Source organism: Ailuropoda melanoleuca, chromosome 2, assembly GCF_002007445.2.
Source record: "Ailuropoda melanoleuca isolate Jingjing chromosome 2, ASM200744v2, whole genome shotgun sequence".
Classification (NCBI taxonomy): Eukaryota; Metazoa; Chordata; class Mammalia; order Carnivora; family Ursidae; genus Ailuropoda; species Ailuropoda melanoleuca.
The window spans coordinates 10,926,429-10,948,024 of NC_048219.1; the positions used below are offsets into that span (position 1 = coordinate 10,926,429).

The 21,596-nt window shown below is 41.1% G+C and overlaps 1 protein-coding gene across 1 annotated transcript; it reads left to right on the plus strand.

Moving 5' to 3' along the window:
• The first annotated feature begins 218 nt into the window (after window positions 1–218).
• On the plus strand, window positions 219–21,566 carry RBBP4 (RB binding protein 4, chromatin remodeling factor). Its single transcript, XM_019802455.2, has 12 exons — window positions 219–376; window positions 964–1,111; window positions 5,874–6,019; window positions 12,944–13,117; window positions 13,466–13,581; window positions 13,696–13,856; window positions 13,953–14,079; window positions 14,215–14,292; window positions 16,450–16,526; window positions 16,634–16,691; window positions 16,783–16,893; window positions 20,593–21,566. The coding sequence occupies exons 1-12, from the start codon at window positions 361–363 to the stop codon at window positions 20,656–20,658; spliced, it is 1,278 nt and encodes a 425-aa protein (XP_019658014.2). The 5' UTR covers window positions 219–360; the 3' UTR covers window positions 20,659–21,566.
• Window positions 21,567–21,596: the final 30 nt, after the last annotated feature.

The following is a 21,596-nucleotide window of genomic DNA, read 5'->3' on the forward strand; positions in this document are numbered from 1 at the left end:
CCCTGGAGAGTGCGGACTAAACCTCTCACGTGACCCGGCGGTCGCACTCCCACCGGCGCCGCGCGCGCGCAATCGAAGGAAGTCGGCTCCCGGCCGTGTGGGGGCAGGGGAGGGGCGCGCGCCTCGGATCCGCAGACAGCGACTCTCCGTGTCTCTATAGGCTGCGAAATTGGCTTCCCCGCCCACACTACCATTAGGGGCGCTCCGATTGGCCAGTGTTGGCGCGAAGGTGCGCGAGTCGGCCCTCACGCAGGGGCAGCAGGAAACAATAGAGGCCGCGCGCGCAGACCGGGCGCTCGTAGCCTCCCCGCCCCTCCCGCAACACTCGACCCCGGGATCCCCCCGGCTTGCCTGCGCGCCATGGCCGACAAGGAAGGTGAGGGTGCTGGGGCCGCCCCAGGAGGGCGGGGGGTGCCGGGCTGGTTCCGCGGCCTCGGCAGGGCCTAGCGGTGAAGGCAAGCCCGACTCTTGAGTGCTGTCCCCACCATCGAAGGCGTGAGGAGAAATCGCCCCGCGGGGCGAGCTAACGGCACACCAGTTTCTCCGGCGCGGAGGCCCGTCGCCGCGGCGTGGAGCTGGTGGGGGGGGCCCCCAGCCGATGTTTGGTTCCTACCCGCGCTGCCTGTCGGTCTGCCCGCCTCCCCGTTCTGCCTGCGCCGTTCCCTGCCCCAGGGGCCGGTGCGCGGGCTTCCGCGCCGGTTCGGTAGACTCAGCGCGAACGGGAGCGTGCTCGTGAGGCCCGACGCCGTCGCCGGAACGGCTAACGGAGTGACGGGCCTGTCTAGCCCCAGAGTAGTTGCGGGCCTGCGCGGGTGGAGAGGGGTGTTGGTACCTCCGCCGCGGGGAGATTTACACATATCTCCTCCATTTCAGAATCTGGACTTGAGCAGTGCCGGTAGCTTTGGAAGTGTTGACTTGGTTTCCATTTGTGTTCGCTAACTTAATTTGTTTTTAACTTTTTAGCAGCCTTTGATGACGCAGTAGAAGAACGTGTGATCAACGAAGAGTACAAAATATGGAAAAAGAACACCCCCTTTCTTTACGATTTGGTGATGACCCATGCTCTAGAGTGGCCTAGCCTAACTGCACAGTGGCTTCCAGATGTAACCAGGTGATGTGAATCTTTTGAATGTTATCTTGTTGTGTTCTCAGTGTAGATTTCTCACGTTGATTTTCCCTGTTTTCCTCCAGTCACCCAAAGATAGCACGGGATCAAAACCTATTGGTGACGTTTTTTTCTAGGCTAAAAAATAAGACAAAATGTAAAAATAGTTTTTCAATGTACCTGATAAGAGAAAACTTGTTTTCTTTGCCTGATAACGAATTGAATAGCCTATTATAACTACAGTTGACCAAATAATGTAAAATGTGTCAGCTTTCAAAAAAATGTTGAGTTCAGTTTTTTCAGCAAAACATTGGGATCTATAGGTAGTAGCTGCCTAGTACAAAGGTTTATATGATATGGCACTTCCCTTCAAGGAGCACACGCATAGTTCAAGAGGCTAATGTAAACTAATAGTTATAGTTACATGTGCTAAGAGCAGTTTTACAGAGATACTTAGGATGTTTAGAACTAACACCTGAAGGTGGGATAGGTTTTATATAAGGGAATTACACATAGTGAGAGATCAGTCATATGTAGGGTAGGTCTTACACATGAGAAGCTTACCTCTAAGAAGATAAAATAGTACTTAATTTATCTTCCATTCATTTAGGGTCTGCAAGGTGCCATATATCAGGGTGTGCAAGTTTAGACAGACACCTTCCCTGCCTTGACTGCTTCTGTATGTAGTACGGTAAATACCTGCCCCCACCTTTAGTTTTAGGGAATATGGCTGAAGATCCCTAGTGGATGCCTGAAACCATGGATAGTACTGAACTCTGTATTATGTTATGTTTTTTCCTATACACACATAACTGCAAAAAAGCTTAATTTGTAAATTAGGCACGTAAGAGGCTAATAATAAAACAGTGATTATAATAATATACCATAATAAAAACTATCTTATTGTGGTCTCTTGCTGTCAAAATCTCTCACTGTACTCCCCCTTCTTGTGATGTTGTTGAGAAGATGCCTATGTGATGAAATAAAGTGAGGTGAATGACATGGGCATTATGATGAAGTCTTAGACTACTATTGACCTGATGGTAAGTCTGAGGGAAGATCATCTACTTCCAGAGGGGATTGTGGTTGACCGTGGGTAACTGAAACCACGGCTAGGGGGGCTACTGTATTACAGTAAAAAATAATTATCGTAAGAGTGGCACAGATAAAAAAAATGATCGGGGTAGGAAAAAATCACCTCAACTTAGGGTATCATGAAAGGCTTCCAGGAGGAAGTGACAGTGCAAAGATGAAGGTGAATTTAAGTAATACAAAATTTTATCAAGACCAATGTGCCTGTTGAGATAATGGGTTTTCTTTTATAAAATTGCTTCACCATTCAGAATAGCATTTAAAAATTATATTGTGTGATAAATAAATTTCTTCAAAATTCATGTCTTCAGATCCTGGAGAATGTGGTTATTAGACTATGTTTCAGCTCAACAAGTAATAGAAATTTGATACAAATTTTACTAATAACTTAAAGAGTTAACTTCACAGTGACATTAAAAAATGAAGTCTGCCCTAATAATGTTACCAAACTCTTAATAAATATCTAGAAATTTAGAGTTGGAAGCTTTATCATGACCAGGAGTTCCATGTTCTACTGATCGATCATCAGAATTAAGTTCAGGATGCCTGGGTGGCACAGTTGGTTAATCGTCCAACTCTTGGTTTCTGCTCCAGTTGCAGTCTCAGGGTCGTGAGATCAAGTCCCACTTTGGGCTCTGCACTGTGGTCTTAAGGCTCTCCTCCCTCTGCCCCTCCCCCCACACTCGCTCCCGTGGGCTTGCACATTCACGCTCTCTCTTAAAATAAATCTTTTTTTTCTTCTTTTAAAGAATTGAGTTCAGGTTAAGCGGAGTCATTTCTCTCAGGAGTTCTCAGTGAGAGTCAAGCCATTTAGGAACTGGTGGCAGAGTACTTGATGAAAAATAGTTGAATGGTGATTCCACAGTAGTGAGCTATATCATTATTGGATCAGTAGATCAGTATTGGCCACCCCACACCTACTAAATCATTCTGGAGCCATATTTTTAATTATTTCTTTTTTTTTTTTTTAAAGATCTTATTTATTTATTCGACAGAGACAGAGACAGCCAGCGAGAGAGGGAACACAAGCAGGGTGAGTGGGAGAGGAAGAAGCAGGCTCATAGCAGAGGAGCCTGATGTGGGGCTCGATCCCAGAACGCTGGGATCACGCCCTGAGCTGAAGGCAGACGCTTAACCGCTGTGCCACCCAGGCGCCCCATGGAGCCATATTTTTAAAAACCTTCCTATATAATGTGGTAATTAACTCAACTTGGAAAGCAATGAATTAGACTAAATTCCCCAAGGTTGAAATCTATGTTACCTTAGTAGCTTTCTACTTTAGCAGAACTGGGTAAATAAACCTTTTTGCAGTGTTTGACATTTTTCCAAATACCCAGCCTTACCTTTCTTTTTTTGTATTCTATACATATAACAATGCTAATTTTTTTTAAGATTTTATTTATTTATTTTGAATGAGAGTGGTGGAAGGCAGAATCTTCAAGCAGCCTCCTGCTGAGTGCAGAGCCCCACGCAGGGCTCAGACCCACCACCCATGAGATCATGACCTGAGCTGAAATCACGAGTTGGACTCTTAACCGACTGAGCCACCCAGGCGCCCCAACAGTACTAATTTTCTTTGTAATATGAGGATTACTTAAGAGGAATTCCTGTTGGTTATCTCTAGACCCAACTTGAGAGCTTTTCCTGAGTTTTCAGCTGCCTACTGGTGTCTTTGGAGTACGTTACTGTCTTCCCCAACATCACATGTTCCAAACTGAGTATATTTTTTCCCACTCCAGCTTTCTCCTATTGTTCCTATTTCTATTTATCTATGTCTTTGGTTTGACATTTCCTAGGTTTTTCTCTTTTTTTCACTTGACAGTTCATTTATAAGCCCCAGTGGATTCTATCGTGTAATATCTTCCTTTTCTAGACCAGAGGTTCTCAAACTTGAACATGCCTCATAATCAGCTGGAGGGATTATAAGATAGATCATTGTGCCCAGCATCCCAAGTTCTTAATTTAGTAGGTCTGGAGTGGATCTGAGAATTTAATTTGCCTTTCTAGCTGAAGTTCCTAGGTGATGCTGATGCTGTTGGTCCTGATACCACACTTGAAGAACTTCTGCTTTATACTGTGAGATTAATCCTTCTGTGGTAATTCTGATGGTGCTGGGTCCCTTAGAAATTTTCCATGGTTCTTTGTTCCCCCTATAATACAGAATTGTGAATCCTTTAAGGTGGCATTCAGTACCCTAGAATCTGGCTTTTTTAGCCAGACTGTATTTTCCCCACATCCAAATTCATATTGGGATATTGGTTCTAGTAGTTGTGTAATCTTAGGCAAGTTGGCCGATTTTCCTAAACCTCGGGTAGCTTCATCTTTAACTAATACATGGCTTGTAAACTGCTTAGGTGTCTAGCATTTTGTAGACCTGCCCTTTGCTCAATTCCCTTTTCTTGGAATACTGTTTTTCAGAGCTCTTGTCTTTTCTGGGTTTTAGTTCTCATTTTGACATCTGGTGAAGTACCACCTCTTTCATGGACACTTCCTTAATTCCAGAAGTAATCTTTCTTATCTAAACTCCCATCTTGTGTGCCTTTCATGTAGTATTTATTGACTGGTATTTTAATTATTTATGGACGTGACTATCTAATTGCCCCTAGTTTTTCAAGTACAGGAATCATGTCTTAATCATTTTTGTAGTTCATAGTATTTGGCGCAATTTGTCCACTGATTAGGCATTTGGTAAATAAACAATTAGTTTACCTACTGTTATTTTCTTTCCTTTCCTTTTTTTTTTTAAGTTTTTATTTATTTGACAGAGAGAGAGAGAGCCAGCGAGAGAGGGAACACAGGCAGGGGGAGTGGGAGAGGAAGAAGCAGGCTCCCAGTGGAGGAGCCTGATGTGGAGCTCGATCCCAGGACTCTGGGATCACGCCCTGAGCCGAAGGCAGACGCTTAACTACTGAACCACCCAGGCGCCCCTTTCCTTTACCTTTTAATGAAGTAACCTGAAGTGTTAGTATACCTAGCAATTATTTTCTTTACCCCCAACCTATTGTAAAAGGTGAATAATTAATTCACATTTTTATTCCATTAGAATTTTTCCACAAAGTAATTGTAAATTTTTGGCCGAGTTAAGAAGTATTTACAAAATTAAGGGCTGTGTGGTCCTCCTCATACTCCTCTCTGGAAAATATGATAAAAGTCAGAAATGTGGGGATGCCTGGGTGGCTCAGTCGGTTAAGCATCTGCCTACAGCTTAAGTCATGATCCCAGGGTCCCACATCGAGCTCCTTGCACAGCAGGAAGTCTGCTTTTCCCTCCTGCCTGCTGCTCTCCCTGCTTGTGCGCTCTCTCTCTCTGACAAATAAATAAAATCTTTAAAAAAAAAAAAAAGTCAGAAATGTTGCTTTTTTTCTTTTTTAAAGATTTATTTATCTGACAGAGAACATAAGCAGGGGGAGCAGCAGGGAGAGGGAGAAGCAGGCTCCCCACGGAGCAGGGAGCCCAATGTGGGGCTTGATCCCAGGACCCCGTGATCATGATCTGAGCCGAAGGCAGACATTTAACCAACTGAGCCACCCAGGCACCCCAGAAATATGGCTTTTAATAAGTTTTTCTTCCCAAAACCTGGATGTAATCGTGCCTTTCGTGTACATGTATATCACTGACTTCATTGTCTTTCTTAGTGTTAACTAATTTGAATAGTGACCGTGTATTGCTATTATAGACCAGAAGGGAAGGACTTCAGCATTCATCGACTTGTCCTGGGAACACACACGTCGGATGAACAAAACCATCTTGTGATAGCCAGTGTGCAGCTCCCTAACGATGACGCTCAGTTTGATGCCTCACACTACGACAGCGAGAAAGGAGGTAGGAAACTTCAGACTGAAAGGAGGGGTGATGTATGAGTTATAGCTTTCATATCTTTGAATTATCATGAAAAGGGTGTAAAGTTTGATTAACTAGCCTGTCAAGTTAGTAATAAGATTTTGAGCTTTGGAAAGCCTGAGTTTGCAATACAGATAATAGATTAGATATCAGAAGACATACTTAATGCATACTTAGTTCTATGTCTTTTCTGGAAATCTTCCTCTACTAGATTGGGGGGAGTCTAGAATTGAAAGAAGCCAAAATCCTCCATTCATTCTTTTATTTTAAGTTATATTTGTGTAATCTCTAACACTTAGCGTGGGGCTTGAACTCAACCCTGGGATAAGAGTTGTATGCTCTTCTGACCGAGCCAGCCAGGTGCCCCTTTATTGTGTTTTGGGGGGGTGGTTTTGTTTGTTTTGTTTTTTATTCCAGCTTTATTGAGATGTAGTTGACATATAACATTGTGTAAGTTTAAGGTGTACAGGTGTTGATTTGATAAACTCATATAGTGCAAATTATTACCATCACAGATTTTTTTTTTTTAAGATTTTAATTTTAAGTAATCTCTCTACTCAACGTGGGGCTTGAATTCACAACCCTGAGATCAAGAGTCACATTCTCTACCAACTAAGCCAGCCAGGTGCCCTCAAAGTCCACCATTTATTATTGCTGTCATGCGTGCATGTGTGCATTCTCAGCTTGGGAGATAATTGCCCCTAAGGGGATGAAATTTGGTTCTTGGAGAGGGGGATGTGTGAAAACAATCTTAATTCTTTAAATATACAAAGCACAGATATACATGGTAAACATAAATACACAGGATATCTGTGGTATTAAAATTTCATCAGGAGTGTCAGAAAAGATGTCTTACAAGGTTTTTTAGAGGGGAGGGAAAAGAAAAAGAGGGGAGGAAAAGGACTGAGAGACACTGGCTTAAATTACCCTTTCCATTTGAGGTGGTAGAAATAACTTAACCATGGCTCTTGATGTGTATATAAAAATTAAATGAGCCATTTAGTTATATTCTATATTAGGAGGTAACCTAAGGGTTTAGCCATGAAATACTTAACTGTTTCCCTTTTAATAGAGGTGGAAATGGATGAGTTACCCTTTGTTGGTGTCCTTAAACTCAAATTATTACGGAGAGATAATACGCTCTCATTGAGATAAGTGATCTGAAAAATGGATGTTTTTTAAAGATTTTATTTATTTATTTATTTGACAGAGAGAGAGAGATAGCCAGCAAGAGAGAGAACACAGGCAGGGGGAGTGGGAGAGGAAGAAGCAGGCTCCCAGCGGAGGAGCCTGATGTGGGGCTCGATCCCAATCACGCCCTGAGCAGAAGGCAGGCACTCAACGACTGAGCCACCCAGGCGCCCCCCCTCCCCGAAAAATGGATGTTTAATGTTTCTTAAATTTCTCCTGATTAGCAGACTCCATTCTTTTATCTAAGTTCTTTTGAGCTCCAGTTACTTGGCCAGGATTGTTGTGTGCTGTTAATCTTTTGATCACTCCATATTTGCCTTAGGGTGATACAGAATGCAAAGTAGTAAGTTCTTAAGATAAAGGTTCACAAATACGATTTTGTGTCACTGACCCAACTGTCTGTGATACAATTATTGGGAAGTTCTTCTGTGGGTAGACATTAGTGTGGGGGGGGGTGGATACTGAACTGAAGAGTCCAAGGACTTAGGCTTGAGATTCTGTTACGCCACTCACTAGTCGTGTGGTTTTGGATAAATCATTTAGCCTCTCTCAGAGTCAGCTTCCTTTCTACTAAATGAAGATAAATTGTTTTTAAATAGGATTTTTGGTTATTTAGTGACAAAGCAAATACTCTGATTGGTAATGTAATAAGTTTTTTTAGAAATCAAAGCAAATGGGGCGCCTGGGTGGCTCAGTCGTTAGGCGTCTGCCTTCAGCTCAGGCTGTGCGTGATCCCAGGGTCCTGGGATCGAGCCACGCATTGGGCTCCCTGCTCCTCTGGGAGCCTGGTTCTTCCTCTCCCACTCCCCCTGCTTGTGTTCCCTCTCTCGCTGGCTGTCTCTCTCTGTCAAATAAATAAATAAAATCTTGGGGAAAAAAGGAAAGAAAGAAAGAAATCAAAGTAAATAGAGAAGACCGTGGACCCCTGCCACTGCCATAAACCTATCCTCTACATATAGATAACTGTTAAATTGATTGTTTTCTGAATTATTTATCTATCCCGTTTATTGGCTCACTGATTCAAAATATATGTTGAGTACTTACTGTACGCCAGGCTTTTTTCTTGGTACTAAGGATACAGCATAGAATATGCTTTTCTGGCCTGATGTATCTTGGACATCTTTTTGTGTAGGATATATCTCCTTTTGATGGTTGTATACAATGTTATGGTTAACCGTCCCTTGTTTGACATTTAAGTGGTTTCCAATTTTCTGGCTTGAAAAACAGTTCTTGTACCATATGTCTTCCTTAGTTTTGCTACAGAATAATTTTCTAAGTGGAATGCTGATCAGAGGGCAAGAACATTTTCAAGTAAAATTAATACTGCTAAGTTGCCCTCCAGAAATGATTCACAGTCCCACCAATAGCAGATGTATTTATGTATGTTTCTCCATGCCCTTGCCAACATTGGATTTACTTCCCTCTGATATCCTTCAGATTTTGTGTCATTCTTGGAAATGCCTTTATCGTTCCAAGATTTTAAAGTATTTACCTGTTGTTTTTTGGTGCTGCTTTATGTTTTGGCCATTAAAACTGTAATGTTTCTGGAATTTGTTTTGGCATTGGGTATGGAGTGTAGGAATCAAGCATTTTTCTAAGTGGTTAGTAAATTTTTTTAAAATACCATTTGCTGGGGGGGCGCCTGGGTGGCACAGTCATTAAGCATCTGCCTTTGGCTCGGGGCGTGATCCCAGCGTTGCGGGATTGAGCCCCACATCAGGCACCTCCGCTATGGACCTGCTGCTTCCTCTCGCACTCCCCCTGCTTGTGTTCCCTCTCTCGCTGGCTGTCTCTCTCTGTCTCATAAATAAATAAATAAATCTTAAAAAAAAAAATACCGTTTACTGGGGTCACCTGGGTGGCTCAGTCGGTTAAGCTTAATTCTGACTCTCGATCAGCTCAGGTCTTGATGTCAGGGTGGTGAGTTCAAGCCCTGCATTGGGCTCCATGCTAGGCTTGGAGGCTACTTTAAAAAAAAAAAAAAAGCCATTTGCTGGCAAATTGTTTTCTTCACTGCTTGTTGAAGTGGGATTTTTTAAACATGTGTACTCAAATCTTTTTCTGGTAACGAGTTTTTTGAACAGCATCAAACCAACTTTTGCTTTATCCCCCTTAATTAATGCTTAATTATAGAGGAACAATTAAAAATATCGGTAATAACGTGTGATATATTTGTACAACTATATAAATCACCCTATTTAATCCTCATAGGGAAACTGTTACTCATAGCTGTTCTGTAGCTTGCCCTAAGGTTACACAGCTTATCTCCTTTTCTCTGTCTTCTCTTCCCTTTACTCCCCTTCCTTCCCCCTCCCCCCCGCCCCCCATCTTCAGATCACTGGGTGGGCTTCGTGCTTTAAAGAGAGGCGGTGCTCTCCTCTATGGTCTTAACAATGGTGGAAGTAGGTGATATCCTAAATGTCTCTTGGGTGATTATTAAGTAGATAGTTTACTAGTCTGTCTTGCTCTCAGATGAAATATCCTGTGTCTCAGATTGAACTATTGTAATTAGTTACCATCCACTTGACCCCATTTGGTTTTAGGTAGTGGATAGCAGACAGCTTCAAAAGATCATTGAACTTTCAAAGTGAAAACTGAAAACTGGCTTTGTCCTGTTTTGACATTAAAAGAATTTGTTTATATTACAGTCAGCCCGGCTATAGTCACGTTTTAAGCCCTTGTAAAATAGATTAGATGTAAAATTTTACTTATGACTCTGTTACCAAGATCTTTCGATATCAACAAGTTTATTTTTTAGCAACTTACTTAGAGAACTTTTTTAAAGATAGCTTTAGTCTTTTGTCTCAATTGTAGAAAATAAACTTATTAAACCATGGTGAGATAATTGGATATTTGTTGTTAGAGTTTACTCTTTTTAGTAAAAGGGTGTTTGTGGATTCAAAGAGTGGCCTACAGGTAGAAATCAATGCTGGTTACCTAGTTTGTGGGGAGGGGTGGATATTGGTTTTGAAGGACATGATAGTACTTTCTGGGAAGCTGGAGATGTTCCATATTTCTATCTGGGTGCTGGTTTTCCTGGTGTATCCACTTGTAAAAATTTGTCAAGCTAGGCACTTTTAATACATTATAGCTCAAGTTCCCCCTCCCCCAAATTTTTTAAATAGTGTTTTATGTGGAGAGAGGCAAACAAAATAGGAATACAACTGGACCTTGATAGTCATTTAATTTATTGTTCGTTGATACCTCAGTCTTTCTTTCCTACTTCAGATTTGGCCTTTTGGAGGCACCTGGGTGGCTCAGTCAGCTGGGCATCTGCCTTCGACTCAGGTCATGATCCTGGGGTCCTGGGATCAAGCCCCGAGTCCGGGTCCTTGCTCAGCAGGGAGCCTGCTTCTCTCTCTGCCTGCCACCCCCCCTGCTTGTGTGCTCTCTCGCTCTGTCAAATAAATAAATAAAGTCTTTAAAAAAAGAAAGAAAGAAAGATTTGGCCTTTCATCTGTTGGCTTCAGCTTGGGAACCCCTAATTATTTTTTAAATAGATAAATCCTTTTGTAAAAACTCAATTGTGAATCCTCTAAGCTGACATTATTGTATTTTAACCACAGTTAGAGAGACCCTCTGTTTAGTATGTATCCAATACCAAAATACCCCACATTATGTAATTAATACCCTTCTCTGTGGGCTCTGTGCCAGCTGTTGCTCTTCCCTTGTTATTGGGATCCCTTTTCTGGCAGTTAGGCTTTGTTGTCATAGTCGTCTGTAGTTATATTTTATCTCTGTGTTTGGACTGAAAGTTCCTTGCAATCACGTATCTTATGCCTTCTTTTTTTTACATTGTAGATACTCATGGTCTAGAGTTCTGGGGGAAAATTGGTTTAATATGGGGTTTTTTTTTTTCTCCTTTAGAGTCTATTCTGAGCTTTTATTTTTAGATTTTTAGTCTGTATGAAACGTTTGCGTCTCAACTTTTAAGAGTTATTTGGAAATTGAAAGTTACCTAATCTGGGGCGCCTGGGTGGCACAGCGGTTAAGCATCTGCCTTCGGCTCAGGGCGTGATCCCGGCGTTATGGGCTCGAGCCCCACATCGGGCTCTTCTGCAATGAGCCTGCTTCTTCCTCCCACTCCCCCTGCTTGTGTTCCCTCTCTCGCTGGCTGTCTCTATCTCTGTCGAATGAATAAATAAAACCTTTAAAAAAAAAAAAAAGAAAGTTACCTAATCTGCCAGCCATATTACCCATCTATGTCCTTGCTTTTTTAAAAGATATTTGTCCTTCGAAGTGTAACACTTGTGTAACAGTGCTGTTGACAGCGTTTTCATTTGTAAGTTACTCTCACAACTTTGATTTATGGAGAAGGTATTTGAGACTTAGAAATTGAAGGCCTTCCCCAAATCACCAAGCTCTGGCAGTCAGGCCAAGGTCCGACTCTTACTTAGGTATCTTATCGTGCTGCCCTCTGTAATTCTTCGACTAATCATTAACTACCTTTGTTTATATGTTGCTTTGCCAAGATTTACGTGGTCACTAATTATATTGTTATACATTTTATAATGGCACTTGGGGGAACTAAGTGCATACAGTAGTCAAATGTGAATAAAAAATGTTTTTATCTAGTCCTTGCCTGCCTGGTTTATTTCAGCTAAGGATTGTGGTTGGCATGTATAAATGGGGGTTAAGGAAAATGGAACTCGCTATTGTGGCTCTGTTTTTCCTCACTGGACTAAGAAATAGTATGGGGAAAAAATAATGGTGTGGTGGTATTTCAAGAAGGTCATTCCAAACTACAGCTTCAAATAAATGGAGTAAAGGGGACTCTTTAGTACCTGGCACACTGTGTACTTTAATATTCATTAAAGTAGTAACTTGAGCACATGGGTGGAGTAGACAGTTTGAGTGTCCGAGTCTTGGTTTCGGCTTAGGTGGTGGTCTTGGGCTCGGGCCCCATGTGGGGCTCTGCCCTCAGTGCAGAGACTGATTGAGATTCTCTCTTGCCCTCTGCCCCTCCTGCTCATGCTCACATGCATGTGCTCTTTTTGTGCATGCGCGCTGTCTCAAATAAATAAATCTTTTTTTTTTTTTTAAAGATTTTATTTATTTATTCGACAGAGATAGAGACAGCCAGCGAGAGAGGGAACACAAGCAGGGGGAGTGGGAGAGGAAGAAGCAGGCTCATAGCAGAGGAGCCTGATGTGGGGCTCGATCCCATAACGCCAGGATCACGCCCTGAGTCGAAGGCAGACGCCCAACCGCTGTGCCACCCAGGCGCCCCTAAATAAAATCATCTTCAGCACTTTTTTGGTACTTTAAATGAGATTTGAAAATTGCTTATTGAGAATCTGTTTTGAAGTGGAATTGGTAGTGTTTCTTACTTTTAGATAGTATTATAACATTTATTATATAACTATCTAGAATTGGTGTAGGTAAGCTGGAAGAGTAGTAGGCTAAGAATCAGAAAAATGGCAGTTTGCGTTAGGTTCAGCCATAGTCCTGTCACTAGAACAGATTAATGTAGGTACTCCAAATTTGTTTTTCTTGGTAAAATTTTGGGGGATATTAACTGTCTTCCCTAGTTATGTAGGGTTGTGGTAAGAATCAAATGAAATAAGAGGCATGAAAACACCTTATACTACTAACAAATGTTTAGATTATTTCTAGTATTATACTAGTTTGCTGATAAAAAGCTTGCCTGTGTCATAATTTGAGTGACATAGAGCAGCTTTTGCTTTGTCCTCATTTGCAATTTCTTATTTACAGAATTTGGAGGTTTTGGCTCAGTTAGCGGAAAAATTGAAATAGAAATCAAGATCAACCACGAAGGAGAAGTAAATCGGGCGCGTTATATGCCCCAGAACCCTTGTATCATTGCAACAAAGACTCCATCCAGTGACGTTCTTGTTTTTGACTATACAAAACATCCTTCCAAACCAGGTACCTACCCTCTGCAGTTCAAATACAGATAACGAGTCACTGTGGGAATACACTGTTCCACTCAGTCTGAGTTTAATTGCTTGTTATTTGTATATTTTAATATCTTGTGATGTATACTGGTATGTGTGTATATTCTTCCTTCGTTCTTCTTACCTAGGTGGGAAAAAATGCTTTTTTGCGCAGAGCAGAATGATGGTGCGTTTTAAGTGTTAAAAATTTGATCATAATGGATCTGTTTTGCTATAAATACGAAGAGCTTTAGACCTCTTCATCAAAATTCCACTATGCTTTGTAGACCCGAAGCGGCAGTAGACTCTGGATAGTCTTGATATGTCTGTTAATTTGCAGACCCTTCTGGAGAGTGCAACCCAGACTTGCGTCTTCGTGGACATCAGAAGGAAGGCTATGGGCTTTCTTGGAACCCAAATCTCAGTGGGCACTTACTTAGTGCTTCAGATGACCATGTGCGTATCCTCATTTTGAAGCAAATCTGGGCTAGTTATCAGTCGGTTGCTTTTCTGGGGTTTGTGGGGAAGTGAGAATCTGCCATTTATATAATAGTTAATTTTACATTTAAGACCATCTGCCTCTGGGACATCAGTGCTGTTCCAAAGGAAGGAAAAGTTGTGGATGCGAAGACCATCTTTACAGGGCATACAGCAGTAGTAGAAGATGTGTCCTGGCATCTGCTCCATGAGAGTCTGTTTGGGTCAGTTGCTGATGATCAGAAACTTATGATGTGAGTAAAATCCATGTTTTAGTTGTTTCCTTATTGTCTAAATCTTATATATTACCTATTTCAAGCTTTTTTCCTGTTTTTCCTTTTTCATTAAAGCTGGGATACGCGTTCAAACAATACTTCCAAACCAAGCCACTCAGTTGATGCTCACACTGCTGAAGTGAACTGCCTATCTTTCAATCCTTATAGTGAGTTCATTCTTGCCACAGGATCGGCCGACAAGGTCAGTTTGATTTATTTTAAGAAAACGTTGGGTAAATTTCTTTTGCTTCCTTTGAATAAACTGAGGTCTTTTCAGTTGTGGGTTTTCTTTTCATAAAAAATTACTGATTACTCTTGCTTTCTTTTTCGTACATAGACTGTTGCCTTGTGGGATCTGAGAAATCTGAAACTTAAGTTGCATTCCTTTGAATCACATAAGGATGAAATATTCCAGGTAAGAGAAACTAATGCTATGTGTGTGTGTGTTCGTGTTTGTTTGTTTTAAGGAAAACCTGGATGTGTGAGTAGGCACACTTGTGCTTTATCCCATTATTATCAATAATCGAAATCTACATATCTATGCTAATCTCTGTAGGAATTAGGATTGTTATTTCTATACTTGCTCAAACTGGTCATTGGCCACTTACACTATTGAGGTATTAAGAAAATCAGTGCCTGATAATTGTATTCATGTTCCCGACATTTGTCTCTTCCCTTATTTCCAGAACTTGCCATGTCTATTGATTTTGCAGTTGAAGCCAAAAGTACTAGCTCCATGTTTTCTGCCTCATCAGTTTAAGCTCCTTTCTTAACATGCAAAAAGCTCTCTGATTCAATTCAAGAAATGTGGCACAATGTTCAACGCTTATTGCCAGGACTCTGTGAGGAATATGTTATATATAGTCTTTGCTATCAGAGACCTTACAGTTTTATAGCAAGGAGAGGCCCATTTAGATTCACCATAACAGAAGATTAGTTAAGTGTTAAGAACTTAAGGGTGGGAGCACTTGAGTGGCTCAGTTGGTTAAGGGTCTGCCTTCCGCTCTGGTCATGATTCTGGGGTCCTGGGATGGAGCCCCACATCAGGCTTCTTAGCCCCTCCCCTGGCTTGTGCACACGTGCGCTTGCTTGCTCTCTGTCTCAAGTAAATAAATAAAATCTTTTAAAAGGGCAGGGGGACACCTGGCTGGCTCAGTCGGTTAAGTGGCTGCCTTTGGCTCGGGTTGTCATCCCAGGGTCCTGGGATCCGAGCCCGCTTCTCCCTCTGCTTTCTGCTCCCCCTGCTTGTGTGCTCTCTGCACCCCCCCATTAAAAAATCTTTTAAAAAAAAAAGAACTTAAGGGTGATCAAAGTTAATTTTGGGTGTGTGAAAGTGGCCTCTGAATTAGGCTCCAGGTGAGCCATACTCCTATGCACTTAGTCTCACTTAACCTAATTTTCTACTCCTAGCCTGCTCCAATGAACATTTTGTCTTTATCCTGTCTCTTTGTCCTTGTTTGTAGTTTTTTATCAGTTTTATGTGTAGTATGAATTCATAATAAGGACTTGATAAAATAGATACTGTATGTATGTATTCCATACTTTAGTTCTAAGGTCAGAATTGGATTACATTTGGCCAGAAGCCAGAATTAGTAAGACTAGATTAAGATCAGATATTCAAAAATATAAGATATGGGGCACCTGGATGACTCAGTCAGTGGAACATGTGACTCTTGACTCATGAGTCCAGCCTCACATTGGGTGTAGAGTTTACTTAAAAATTAAAAATCTTGGGGGGCGCCTGGGTGGCCTAGCGGTTAAGCGTCTGCCTTCAGCTCAGGGCGTGATCCTGGCGTTATGGGGTCGAGCCCCACATCAGGCTCCTCCGCTATGAGTGCTTCTTCCTCTCCCACTCCCCCTGCTTGTGTTCCCTCTCCCGCTGGCTGTCTCTATCTCTGTCGAATAAATTTTTTTAAAAAATCTTTTAAAAAAAATTAAAAATCTTGGGGTGCCTGGGTGGCTCAGTTGGTTAAGCGTCTGCCTTCGGCTCAGGATATGATCCCAGCCCTGGGATCCAGCCTCATGTCAGGAGGGAGCCTGCTTCTCCCTCTCTCTCTGCTCCTCTCCCCTGCTCCTGCACTCGCTCACTCTCTCTCAAATAAGTGAATAAAATCTTTTTTAAAAATTTAAAAATCTTCTGTGTGTGAAGATTTCTATGTAAAACAACTTCTGTGGTAGTTTATTTAAATATCTTTAATACATATATATTTTTTTAATAAATAAAATGAAATAGAACAAAAGCTGACATCCTGTAGTGATAGGTTATCGTCATACAAGAAACCATCTTATCTACTTATCAGGTTTTTTGTGGGTTTTTTAATGTTTATTTTTTTTTTAAGTAATCTCTGCACCTATACTGGGGCTCGAACTTAAACCCCAAGATCAGGAGTTGCATGATCCACCAACTGACCCAGCCAGGTACCCCCCCCAGCTGTCAGTTTTAATTATAATGTCTAAAATACTTAGATTTCTTTTTTATTTGTGGAATTCTTACATTGTTAAATATAATTTAGGTATTTTCCCCTCAATTTTCTAAATAACAGCTTTTCTGTTTCCTTCATTCTTACCGTAGGTTCAGTGGTCACCTCACAATGAGACTATTTTGGCTTCCAGTGGTACTGATCGCAGACTGAATGTCTGGGATTTAAGGTGAGTCTTATATTGGTTACTCTTTGTGGAGTTATTTTCTTTATACTTTTCCAAATTAGTTACTTGGGATAAATCTGTTTTAACTTTTAAAAATCTTTTTGTGCTAGTAAAATTGGAGAGGAACAGTCCCCGGAAGATGCAGAAGATGGGCCACCAGAATTGTTGGTACGTTCTGCACATTGAGTAATAGTGAAATAATCTGTTATTTATTGTCCTCTATCTGCCTTTCATATCTTTGTTTTCCTCCCACTTCCAGTTTATTCATGGTGGTCACACTGCCAAGATATCTGATTTCTCCTGGAATCCCAATGAACCTTGGGTGATTTGTTCTGTATCAGAAGACAATATCATGCAGGTGTGGCAAATGGTAAGTGTTGTCATTTATTCGGGGGACATTAGGTAAATGAGATGTAGTATCACTTCATATTTATAGACTTTACGAATACAGCTGGCATCTCTGGTGAGTTTACTCCCGAGTATGACTTTAGCACTTGCTGCACATTATCATTTTTCAACTGCCTGCTCATTACCTTTATCTGCTCATCCCACTGGTGTCTCAAAATAAGGAAACCAAACTTCTTTCCCCCTTCTCCTTATTCCCCTTTTTTCCTGATTTTTCTGTTTCCTATCTGGCTCCAGTGTCACCACTCCCCCGCCCCAGCTCAACCAGCTTGAAAACTCAGGAGTTCTTCATTATCTGTTCACCTCAGGGTCTACTTTACTGACCAGATTTTACGTTGTCTGTCTGCATTATTTCTCGTATCTGTACTCATACACACTTACATACCCAGCTTTCCTGATTCTACTCCACACCCTGGTTTTTTGGTCAGGTTCTCATTACAACTTGCTAGACTGTTGCAGTAGCTTCCTTGCTGGCCTCGTGCTTTCCCCACTTTATAAGCATTTGAATCTCTGGGAATGGTCATTCCTTCGAAGTGGCTTGTGGCTTTGGACATGCCTAGCATGGTTTCTGCCACAGCAGGACAGCATCGAATACTGCCATTCCCCCATGAAATATTACTAGATTCCAAAAACCTCCCTGTCCTTTATACCCCAGTTGGGAAGTGTTCACCCTCTTTTGAATTTCCAGAGTCCTTGGAATTTCATAAAGATAGTTATAATGCCTAATATATAGCAATATAAGAAACGCTTGCCTTCTGGAGATGGATGATGGTGGTAGTTGCACACAGGGTGAATGGACTTAATGCCACTGAACTGTACACTTAAAAATGGTTAAGATGGCAATTTTATATGTATTTTTACCACAATTGTCTTTCTTTTTTTTTTTTATTGCGGAACTTTTGAACGATGGTAGCCTGATTAATGAAAGATTCAGAAAAAAAACTTTTGTTGTTTTAGGTTAGATCTAGAGGTAGGAATAAGCTCCAGGGGAAAGTTTTTGGCTCAACATGGGGAAATATGTTGGCTCAACATGAGGAAATATGTTTTAATAATCACAACATTCTTGGGGCGCCTGGGTGGCTCAGTTGGTTGAGCGTCTGCCTTTGGCTCAGCAGGGAGCCTGCTTCTCCCTCTCCCTCTGCTGCTCCCCCTGCTTGTGCACGCATGCTTGCTCTCTGTCAGATAAATAAAAAATCTTCTTAAAAAAATCAGAACTTTCTTAAAGAATAGCACTATTAATCAAAGTTAAATGAAATGAAAAAGAAATGAGTTTTTGTGGTCTATGAGATTAACAAATCATATGGTATACCCATACTTTGGAATATCATGTATCCAAAAGAAATATGCTTAGTATTATAAGATATTCATGACATGAAGTAGGAAAAAAGCAGATTGTAAAACAATAGTATGTTATAATCCCTCATATTAAAATTATCGTAGCTGGGAGCTCCTGAGTGGCTCAGTTGGTTAAGCGGCTGCCTTCTGCTCAGGTCATGATCCAAAGGTCCTGGGATCAAGCCCCACATCGGCCTCCCTGCTCAGCAGAGAGTCTGCTTCTCTCTCTCCCTTCTTCCCTCTCTCCCTCTTCCTTTCAAATAAATAAACAAAATCTTTTAAAAAATAAAGCTATTGTAGCTAGTCTTAAATTTAATTATATGTAACTATTTAGAAGGCTGTTTTCCATAATGTGATTGGTATGTTTAGGAAGTTTTTGGATTTCTTCTTTATACCTTTCAGTATTATACCTTTATACCTTTCAGTATTATAATTTCTAATAATAAGTATGTATTACATATATAAACAGAAAATCTATCTCACCTTTTCCTTGTAATACATCTACATATAATTAATATAAAAAGTTAAGAGTTCTGACAGGAAGGTGAAATGTGCTGCCTTGGATAGCCTGTCAATTAAAGGTATTTTAGTAGTTGCCATGGGAATGTTGTAGGAGATTGAACTACATCACCTTCAGGCCAGGTTGTTTCTTTACTCAGTTTCTTTAGAATTGTGGTAAAAAAAAAGAATTGTAAAACAAGAAAATACTTGGTCTTTGTCCAAGTTCCTAAAACCCTTGGGGTTGTCTGAGTGGTAGGAGTCTCTGTTAGTGTTGATAAGGAGCCCCTTTTGGCCACACCTGAGTTTAGGCCAATGAGGTAACTTGGGGCCCCTGGACAGCCTCAGGATGGGGCTGATCTCCCAAAAGACCAAATAGGTAATTGGAGAACTTTTCAGTCCCTCCCACCCACGGGCAGAGGGGATTGAGCTCTGTAAAAACTCTGGAAAAGGCTCTGATTCGATGAGCTTCCGGGTTGTTGAATATATTGGTGCTACCCAGAGAAGACTTAGAAGCTCTGTATTCCCTTCTCGCCTTGCCCTGGGCTTCCCTGCCATTTGGCTCTTCCTGAGTTGTAAGCTATATAGTAAACTGGTAATAGTAAGTAAAGCATGTTCATGATTCCATGGGTCGTTCCAGCAAATTATCAAACCTAAGGTGGCGGGGTTGGGGGGCGGCTTGTGGAAACCCCCGAGTTGATAGCCAAGTTGGACAGAAGTACATGGGTAGTCTAGGCACTCAGGGCTTGACGCTGCCCTCTGAAGTGAGGATCATGGTCTTGGGGACTAGGCCCTTAAACCCGTGGAGACCGAAACTACTTTTAGGTGCCGTTAGTGTTGGGATTGGACTGAATTGTTAGACATCCAGTTGGGTGAAAAAGACACTACAATTTGTCATCAGAAAACATGACACCGTTGTATACTTTCCTGTTCCTGCAGTCAGATACAGGCTCTTTAAAGACAGGACTATCCCATCTGCTGCAACATGTAGCCTAGTGATTTGAGCATAGTAGGTGCTAAATAAGAACAGCAAACTTTGCCCAAATGGAAGCGTTTTCTGTATTTAAGATTATGCCTTTGGATGCAATGTTTTCATCAAGTAAAAGCAGTAGAGTTTATTTTATGCTAGCGCAGTTTTCTTTTAAAAATACTTATAAATTGAGTTTTGAAACCCATGGTTTGGGGGGGGCTCTTAATGAACACTTTCTAATTTATTTATTTGTTTTTTTACTATAATCACAATTAATACAACTATCATCACATTAATTTACCCCACAGAAAAACCCTCTACCCGTTAAGCATCACTCCCCATTTTCTTCCAGTCCACCCAGCATTAGGCAGCCCCCAGTCTACTTTATGGACTTGTCTGTTCTGGACATTTAATATGATATAAATTAAATAATGCAATATATGACTAGTGTTTTTTTTTTTTTTTGCCAGATAACATTTTTATGTATTCATTGGTCATTTCATGGACATCTGTGTTGTTTTTACTTTCTGACTCTTGTGAGTAATGTCCAGTAGAAGGACTCCTGAAGGTTGAGTATCAAGACAAACAGTAACCATACTTCAGTTTTGTGGGAATGTCCTAACCTAGTTGGTCTGTGGGCCAGCTGCCTGTTTTTCCTGGAACACAGCCATCCGTACCCATTCATTCTCAGATGGTCCCTGGCTGCTTTCATGCAGCAACTGCAGAATTGAATAGTTGCTACAGAGACTGTGGCTCACAGTCTGTCTCCCTGGCCTTGTCTGGTTTTGAAACTTTAACTTCCAGAAGTATCCTTCATGTTTACTAAATATCCTTTTCTCTGTTTCTTGTTTTTTTGGGCAGGCAGAGAACATTTATAATGATGAAGATCCTGAAGGAAGCGTGGATCCAGAAGGACAAGGGTCCTAGATATGTCTGCACTTCTTGTGATTTTAGACTCCCCTTTTTTTCCCTCTCAACCCTGAGATTGATTTAACAACTGGTTTTGAGACACAGACTTTGTTTGGCTATCCCTCTGTGATAGGTACCGTCAACAATGTTATTAGCCCAAACAGGGTGTTTTCTAACTCTTAACTGGGGGACTTGATTCAGTAAAGCCACAGACTTATATTTAAATTTTCTTCAGGAATTTTCTAGTAACAAAGGTCTAAAGTAGCCAGAGAGAGGGGAATATTGTATGTGGTTATTTTTCTTCTTAGGCTATATCCCCAAGTTTTTCAGACTCTTTTAAGTAAAGGCTAAAGTGAAGAAGGAGTAGAGCCAAGTGAGGTAGGTGTCTGAGCCATGAAGTATAAATACCACAAGATGTCATTTTTATTCAGGAAATGGGGGAGATCAAGTCATATAAATTCCTATTCTAAAATTTTCACACCTGACTTTCCAGGATGCACATTTTCCTATGTAGACCAGTCTCCTCTGAGTTTCTTCAGTTAAGTCAAAACTATGTGTTCCTCTTTCCCCATATATTTTTGCTTGTTAGTGTATTTCTTGAGCTGTTTTCATATTTCTTTCCTTTCTGTGAAATGGTTTTTTTAAAAACTTGGGACCACCAAGTTGTAAAGATGTATGTTTTTACCTGACAGTTATACCACAGGTAGACTGTCCAGTTGAGTTGAGAAGAGTGAATTGATAGCTTGTATTTGTTTTTAAAATTAAATTAATCCTGGATAAGAGTTGCTTTTTTTTTTTTTTTAGGAGTTAGTCCTTGACCACTAGTTTGGTACCATCTATTTTGGGTGACCTGTTTCACCAGCAGGCCTGTTACTCTCCATGACTAACTGTGTAAGTGCTTATAATGGAATAAATTGCTTTTCTACGTAACCCCATGCCGATGGGTTTTATTTGGT

What these genes read in the sequence shown, in the direction of transcription:
- RBBP4 (XM_019802455.2), top strand. An exon ending in TGGCTTCCAGATGTAACCAG is followed by an intron (nt 1,112 to 5,873) that starts GTGATGTGAATC and finishes TTGCTATTATAG; the next exon opens with ACCAGAAGGGAAGGACTTCA. An exon ending in TTAGTGCTTCAGATGACCAT is followed by an intron (nt 13,582 to 13,695) that starts GTGCGTATCCTC and finishes TTTACATTTAAG; the next exon opens with ACCATCTGCCTCTGGGACAT.